Source organism: Hevea brasiliensis, chromosome 16 (assembly GCF_030052815.1).
Source record: "Hevea brasiliensis isolate MT/VB/25A 57/8 chromosome 16, ASM3005281v1, whole genome shotgun sequence".
Classification (NCBI taxonomy): Eukaryota; Viridiplantae; Streptophyta; class Magnoliopsida; order Malpighiales; family Euphorbiaceae; genus Hevea; species Hevea brasiliensis.
The window spans coordinates 60,355,169-60,363,262 of NC_079508.1; the positions used below are offsets into that span (position 1 = coordinate 60,355,169).

Below are 8,094 nucleotides of genomic sequence, written 5' to 3' on the forward strand. Positions count from 1 at the left end.
TTGAAGTGGAGACGTGCCATGGGAGTTTTATGTGATCGCAAGATTCCCAATAAGTTGAAAGGAAAATTTTACCGTACAACTATACAACCGACTATGTTATATGGTAGTGAGTGTTGGGCACTGAAAGAGTCATATACGTCTAAGATAAGAGTTGCAGAGATGAAAATGTTAAGGTGGATAAGTGGCCATGCTAAACTAGATAAAATCCGTAATGAGAGTATTAGAGAAAAGGTAGGAGTGGTGCCAATTGAAGATAAGTTGAGAGAATAGAGATTGAGGTGGTTTGATCATATGAAACGTAGACATACGGAGGCTCCAGTTAGACAAGAAAGCAAATTAGGTTAGAAGATAGAAAGAAAAAAAAGGAGTAAACCTAAATTGATTTGGAGGAAAGTAATACAACATGACCTAAAAGTATTATACATTTCTGAGAATTTAACTCAAAATAATTTAGAATGGAGAAAACAAATCCATATAGCCGACCCCAAATTTTTGGGATAAAGACTTAGTTGAGTGAGTATTAAAAACAAACTTACTTAATTTGTATTACTTATTTAAATAACAATTTTTTTTCCTCTTTCTTACACTTGAAAACGTTGTTGATTAAATTGACTTGATTTCATTCTATTAAATTTTTAGATGTTGAAGACTTAATAAATCAATTTAAAAATTTTATTTTTAATATACAAAATTATTTTTATGTTAAAAAAAAAAAATCCAAATCCACCACTAACTTCACATTTTATTTTGTGCCCTAGATCGCTTTTGAAGATGTTTGGTCCTTTGCAGTCGGTCTTCGACCGGATGAAAGAATTCAGTCTCAACACCGCCCGAAGTCAACTAAAATCAACCAACAACTACAAGTGAAATTTTCAGATTTGGTTCGTCGGCTCAAAACGGTTCGGCCAAAGTGGACCCGAGTTTTGAACTACCAAAACAGAATTTCTACTTAATTATTAATGTAACTAACTATTGTTTTTTTATGCTGTAAGGATCTCCAAGTGCAAGATAGGTATCTTCCACAAACAGGAACAGAGTTACCTACCAATGAGCTTATTACAATCTCTCTGAGTTGGAGTAATAATCGAAGCTAAATGAATCAGAAAGGAAAACAAGAGCTAAGCCATCTCATAAGAGAAGCATAACACTATTTTTACCTGTCACAGTGGCTAATATTTGCACATTATTACACAAAATAATAATAATAATAAAATCTGCAATTGTTTTAACTAATTTCAATTTCTCAGCTAAACTTAATATACAAATATTTGTTAACAAAGCTACATCTCTTCGAGATCGAAGATCCTGTCCTATTGTGTACTGCATCATACCTTCAACTATTTTGTATTATGGACAAGAAATAACCAAATATCATATTGTGGAGAGCTCAGTGTGAGCAGAGACTGAAGGCAAAACCTTCTTCCCTCTGGTCATACTATGTCATTGGTTTGATTTCAAGAAGAATATGTGAGAGTGAGAGAACTTCGTCCTCCTCACCCGCTAATTCTACATTTCCTAATAATCTTGTTTGAAAGATTTACATGTCTATTCCATAAGTTTTGTACCTCTGGGAGCCCTATCTCTAGCCAGGGCTTTGCAGGGCCACTAAAATGTAAAACAGCAGCAGCTTCCAGCATCTCTCTGCGACCTTCGGGAGGTCTATAGCCTAGACCAGCCAGATGCCATGTGGGATCAATAGGGTGCACTTGACCATCAAAAGCAAGTAATGCCGGTGGAAACACCCCTGGTTGCCATAATTCCAGTCCAGATTTTAGACTCTGCAAACAAGATAATTGACATTAAGGCAGAGAAGGAAAAAAAAATACATTCATAATAAAGGATAATTATGAACACATGAAACTCTCCTGTGAATGACTACATAGGCTCTCGCAGATTAAGGTGGAAGGTAGCTAGGCGATAGCCATTGTAAAACATTAACACTCTTTGTGATAAGGAGCCAAACAGATACAGCATGGGATGTTCAAGCATAGCCCCGAATCAAATATAATACAAAACATGGTTCGTATAGCGAACTCCAACAAGATTGGGATTAAGACATAATTAAATTGATTAGGTAGTCTACAATTGCACCACGAAAATACTTGCTGAAATTGGGTCATCAAATATAAATGTTTCCAACAGCACAACCAAGCTTCCTCCAAAGTATCAATTCCGTTGACAAACAATGATTGCATCTTTTGTAAAGCCAGTGTGTGTGCGCACGTGTGCTCAACTGGCAGCATTTCAACAGAAAAGAGCTTACTTACATGTTTCAACCATTTATGGTAATTTGTTGTGACATTGGCTCTCCTCCAAGTGTTAAGATCAAAGACATTCATGCCATAAAGCCAGGCACAACGTTCAGGATCAAAATTAGATGAAATTATTGGGTGAGAAAAATTCAAAAAATCTTTATATCTTCGTCCTGGGCAGCAGTTTTCACCGCACCATGAGTCAACAACAGCACCAACAACTTTCTTGTTGAGATCCAATTCCCACAAAGATGATATGTCATGTTGCACTACTACATCATCATCCAAGAAAACTATCTTGTTGAGATCTGGAAACAGCTGTGCAGCCCATGAAAGTCAAATTATAGATCCATCATTATTAAATACTTCATATATTCAACATCATCAATCCAATCACAGAAGATCAAATGAATTTTGAGTAATACCTCAGGAATATAAATTCGGAGATGATTCAACAGGGAAAGAGACGTGGGACTTAAAGCCTCCAAACTTCTCATGCGCTCTTCGTCGAGTAGAAAGTTATCTTCTTTCATATTGGTGTAGTAGTGGCTCCAAATAAGACGATGAATCTCTAACATCTCTTTAATGCCAATATTTACTTCCTTTGTCCAGTCATATTGGTGCAATCCCTTAATTTCCACAACCGCTGATTTAATAGGATTGATAGCAAACCAAGCATGCATTGGGGTGTATGTTTTCTTGTCAGTGATTACATGAAACACCAATTTTTCAGGGCTGACTGAGTTTTGGACTGTAGAAGAGATGACAACAGAGGCAGCAAGAACATTATCAGTTATGAGAACAACATGATGAAAGGATGGATCTGCCAGGCGAGACACATATTCAGGTTGGGGTAAACGAGATCGGGCTATGGCATTTACAGCATATTCCTCAGCCAATTTGAGGCAAAGGCAATGTAGGGTCTTTGGAATGCCATGTGAAGCTAAATGCCAGAAAATTGACTCACGCTGTCTGGCTAACTGCACCTTGCGCTCCATTTTAGACAGCTGCAATATTTGAACAAAAATAAGATCCTCCTACTTGCAGGAGATATACTAATAGATGACATAACAATGATGCAGAAATTCTGCTTTAGTACATATTTAAATTCAACAGCCAAAAATAGGCTACTAACCAACAATATTACTTGCCTGGTCCAATGTTCTAATTAAGATTCAGTACACTAACATAGGAAAGAATAGTCAAGAGCTAACTAAAGACATAATAAAAGTAGAGGTGCCAAACTAAGCATGTATGAAGATCACGGACAGCCACTATACACAGAGACACGCAACACCCCAGCATTGAGCCACATTAGCACAATCCCGTATAGAAAGTGATTTGCGTCATGACCTATACAGGATTGTGCTAATGTGGCTCAACGGTAGGGTGTTACATGTCACTGTGTATGGTGGGTGTCTGTGATCTTCGTACATGCTTAGTTTGGCACCTCTACTTTTTATGACTAAAATGTTGCCTGTCAAAATGAAGATGAACTCAAGTAATCAACAGTACGAAATATTCAGACCTGCTAATTACCAGAAGTTGCTGGCTCAGTCAGATACCACATTTGACTCTGAGTCTGATTAAAGCTAATTGTGAAATATGATTATTGCTTTTTATGAAAGGTTAGCAAATCTAACATGTAGCAATAGAGAACTCTGTAAAATGAAAGACTAGTGGAGGAAATTGGATGTGACGTCTATCAGTGAGAAGACAGTTACAAGGAGAGCCAATCAGTAATTTAGGTCTAATAGTCTCAAAAACCGGAACTTTGAGCAGATTTTCAATTCAATCCAATTCTTTTAATTTTATCAATTTTGTCCATGAAATTCTAAATTGGTATAATTTTATCCAACAGTTGATTCCATTTCTGACATGGAAACTAATGCAGCATTAAAAGTTTTAAATTATTTTCTTGCTAACATGGAAAATATATATATAATATTGGTTGAGACAAAGAAAAAAAAAGAAATTCTAAACTTAACAACTTTTCCCCAATTTAATCAAATGCTTTTTCAAATTTATTAAAATAAATTATATAATAAGATTTAATTCCTCTAAACTAGAACCATTGTACTTATATTCAATGGCAACTAGTTATAAACGAAAATTTGCAATATTTATATCCCCTTTCTTTTTATGATGTCATCTAAACCTTAACTTAATTTTGCTAAGCTCAAATTCTAATGTTGATTACAGATACTGATCAGATAAAAATATGTAACATCTATCTAAACATCTTCCATTAACCTTGTGTGAAAAATCTTTCAAGTCAGCTTTATTTCATGATGAACTACAATGTTAATTTTAAATAAGAAGAGAAAAATTTAAGACCATAATAATGCAACCAAACTGACTAGTTTCTTATGTCCAAACCCAGTGGTCCTGACTTGACTTAAGAAAAGCATCAAATTAGGAATGCAACAAGTCATCCAAAAGATGCCCAAGTAACTTTAAGATTAGGATTGTAACAAGAGATGCAAATTAACTTATTCACAAAAAACAAACTTTCAAGCAAAAAAATAGCATGGATAATGATAGTTTAACAATTTCCAGCCATGCATCTTTATATTTTCTAGCACAACTCCTACATGAATATAAAAACCAAGACCTTTATTAAAAAATTAAAAATAAAATCATCTTGCTAGAATAAATTTTGAATGTAGTTCACGGCTGTAGGTGGTTGGCAATAAGTCAAAATCAAATGGAAAGGACCTTATTATAACAGACAAGTAGTTTGGAAGTACTTGTGACACATTAAGCAAAAATTCTCTCACAATGCAACAAAAATCCTTTTGCAACAATTTAATACATTAACAATGGTACGATTTGCTGAGATTTGATCATATTTTCCTTATAGGGTCTAGCATAAATCATCCCTCCACTATCCTCCCTGGCAGGTAAATCCCACCGAGTGAGAAATAGCGGGACTGCAGGTAACAATATTAGAGTATTACAATTGGGTAGTAAACAACAATTTGATAACAATTAGCTGTCACCGAAGCATTGAGTAAATATATGACGATAATAATATATTGTCACATAATAACAATAATAATATAAATAAAGCAATCATCAAACTATTTTGAACTGAAATGTGTTGGCAGAGATTTGTTAGACTTATACCAATTCAACTGTCGGATTGCATAAAAAAATTATACCCACAAATACCAAGATACGACAATGAGTAGTAATTGCCAAAAGCTATAGTAAACAAACAGAACACAGGAAAAGGAAAACGACCAGTGAAAGTAAATGGTATTAGAAGCAGAGACAAACAGGAAATGCCACGGTACTTGGCTGACGTACCATGGCCTTGGTCTTGAGAGCAAAAGCCTTAATGTCTGGTCGTTTAGACGTCATTTCCTTCACAAGGTCGTTGAATGATTCTGTTGAATCGTCCATTCCATTATCATATATGCCACCCTCCTTTGCCTCCAACAATGCTCTTGTCAGCTCTTCTCTCAGCTTCTTCACATTTGTACATGCATGAGCACAGTAAGAACATTACAAAAATCTGATATTGATCAATCACAGTTCCTCAGAACCGCTGAGCTAACTAAACCGTGTTGACGTGTGTTGACGTGTGCTGACATAAATAATATTGGAAGGAGCTACGAGAATATTGGTAAATAGAAAAGTTCCCCCACCAATAATTAAATTTCTTTTCTTATAATGCGTTGTGAATTAATAAAGTTCTAGTGGAGGAGAATATCATGATTGCAGGACAACTGGCCACGTGGATTTGAAAGCAACTGCAAATACCGACACTCCCCAAAATGAGTTTTATTGCAACTTTCATTCTTTCTGGCCTTAGGACTAAAATGCCATCACCAGGTCTTAGTTTCACAAGAATGCCACTACTTAATTTCTCCCTCTTACATCGCTCATTTAAGAATGAAGATGACTAATGAAAACTACAACTATTAATTGAAGAGGATATATATATTACTAAGATACTTTTTATATCCGTTTTACGAATTCAGATAACTGTTTCTCTCAATGATAACTTTTTTAATAATTAAATTTAAATTTTAGCGTGATAAGATTTATCACTGTAATCAACATTTATTGATATTAGAGAGATTATATTTAAGAACACTTATCGGTATTAGACAGATTATATTTAGGTGTTGAGATAATATAATCATAATCGTATCAAGCTCTTTCTTTAAAAATTAAATTATTCATTTTTATTAACATTATAAAAGTTTAAAAATAATAATTTATCTTTGATCCATGCTAATTGTTTTAAATAATGAAATAACTAAATCATTTTCAAGTAGAAAATTTGAGCAGGAAGAGAAAATCCTCAAACCAAAATTAGTTGATAAATTTTGTTTAAAAATTAAAATTTAAATTTGAAAAATTAGAATCATTTCCATCACAGCGTTGAAAATTTTGGAAAACAAGGTCGGCAAACACGAGCGTTTGACCAAAAGATATAAATTATTATTATTATTATTTTAGGAAGTCCACGTGGCAGTCGATCGCACATTTCCAATTACCATTCTATTCTAATTGAAAAAGCGTACCGTGACGGTAAGGGCAGCAGTAATCTCAAGGGTAAATTCGTCATTAAACAAAATTACTTACCAGAGATGTGTCCCTCCCGCCGAAAAACCTCCATCCCGTACAGTCTGCAGAAACGAGTAAAAATAAAATTAAAAGAAAAATGAAGTTGATAGTGAAAGGAGCAGGCAGCCATAGAAATCGAGAACCAAGTGCTTTGAAATTTAACTAAAATTAGACAATTTGTTGTATACTTTCCACCACTCTATTGAAAATATATATATACAAATAAATAAGTATTCCACAGCAAGAATAAAATTTTAATTTAAATAAAAAAAAAACTTTTAATTTTTTTTGTCCTAAAAAAAGGAAAAATCAGTAATTAATTAGTTGATTACCAAAGGTGGGACTGCAAGCAGTGGCAGATTCGAGGACCAAAAACGCAATTCTAACAAAAAGGAAGGGCAAAAGGATCCCAAGCAGCAGCACCACCGGCAGCACTGTCCGGCTAGAAAGCCTCCGACACGCAGCCACCTTAGATCCCTTTCCCCCGCTGCTGCCGGAGTTCGATATCGTCACTCTCTTAATCCCCGCTGTCGAAATATAAAACTTCATAATGATTTCCTGGCAGTTTCCTGAGCTTTATCGCCCTTTCTCTCTAATTCCATGTCAAATTCCAATCCCTTTCCGCTTCTCACTCTACGCTGCTGCGTGGATACAAAGAGATCTAGCTTCTTCAGCACCACTGACACACACAGACCATTTCCACTGAACGGTGAGAACAAATCATATAAAATGCAAGAAGAAGAAGGAGAAGAAGAAGAATAATGCCATTTTTCTGATTGAGGGAAAGAGAAAGAGGGATGAGATGAGAAATTTTACCTTTTGGTCACGAGTTTGATCTCTGTGGAGTTGAGTGAGTGAGTACAAAATCGCTTTTAAGAGACTCAATGGGATGAGCCTTCTGTATCGGCTACTTGACAAAAGAAACAAAAACGCCTTGTGTTCTTTTTCCCCTTCTTATAGTTTTTCTTTTGTAGTAATTTTTTTTTAGAAATTAAAAAAAAAAAAATTAGTGAGAGAATTAATGGGTGCGAAAAGCCAACATGAATGCCGCGTTCATAGCCGCGGGAAAATAATAGATTGCAATATTATAATGCTCTCTGTGGGAGTGAGAGATCGTTTCGGTCTTACGTTCTTGCCCATGGATTTTGCATTAAATTACATGTTTGTCCTTTTCAAGGTTTACACCGACAGATAGGCTTCTCTTTTTTTTCTTTCATTTCTTCTAAGCTTCTATAATTAAATTAATTATCTTATTAGTCAA

At 34.9% G+C, this 8,094-nt stretch overlaps 1 protein-coding gene across 3 annotated transcripts; it reads right to left on the reverse strand.

Moving 5' to 3' along the window:
* Positions 1 to 1,126: 1,126 nt before the first annotated feature.
* On the reverse strand, positions 1,127 to 7,863 carry LOC110663517 (probable galacturonosyltransferase 15). 3 transcript variants are annotated; one of them, XM_021822854.2, is made up of 7 exons: positions 7,650 to 7,863; positions 7,166 to 7,512; positions 6,852 to 6,895; positions 5,565 to 5,723; positions 2,678 to 3,259; positions 2,268 to 2,570; positions 1,127 to 1,778 (listed from the first exon to the last, which is right to left on the reverse strand). In XM_021822854.2, the coding sequence occupies exons 2-7, from the start codon at positions 7,380 to 7,382 to the stop codon at positions 1,494 to 1,496; spliced, it is 1,590 nt and encodes a 529-aa protein (XP_021678546.2). In that variant the 5' UTR covers positions 7,383 to 7,512; positions 7,650 to 7,863; the 3' UTR covers positions 1,127 to 1,493. The 3 variants fall into 3 exon arrangements, with proteins under 3 accessions (XP_021678546.2, XP_021678545.2, XP_057993695.1); XM_021822853.2 differs by having other exon boundaries at positions 5,565 to 5,726; positions 7,650 to 7,862; XM_058137712.1 differs by having other exon boundaries at positions 5,565 to 5,726; positions 7,166 to 7,535; positions 7,650 to 7,862.
* Between the last annotated feature and the right edge of the window lie 231 nt (positions 7,864 to 8,094).

Bases quoted from the DNA above. Each gene is read 5' to 3' on its own strand.
- LOC110663517 (XM_021822853.2), bottom strand. From the start codon at position 7,382: ATGAAGTTTTATATTTCGACAGCGGGGATTAAGAGAGTGACGATATCG. The intron at 2,571-2,677 runs GTATTACTCAAA...TGGGCTGCACAG, and splicing joins TCCGAATTTATATTCCTGAG to CTGTTTCCAGATCTCAACAA. The intron at 1,779-2,267 runs GTAAGTAAGCTC...TCTTGTTTGCAG, and splicing joins ACCATAAATGGTTGAAACAT to AGTCTAAAATCTGGACTGGA.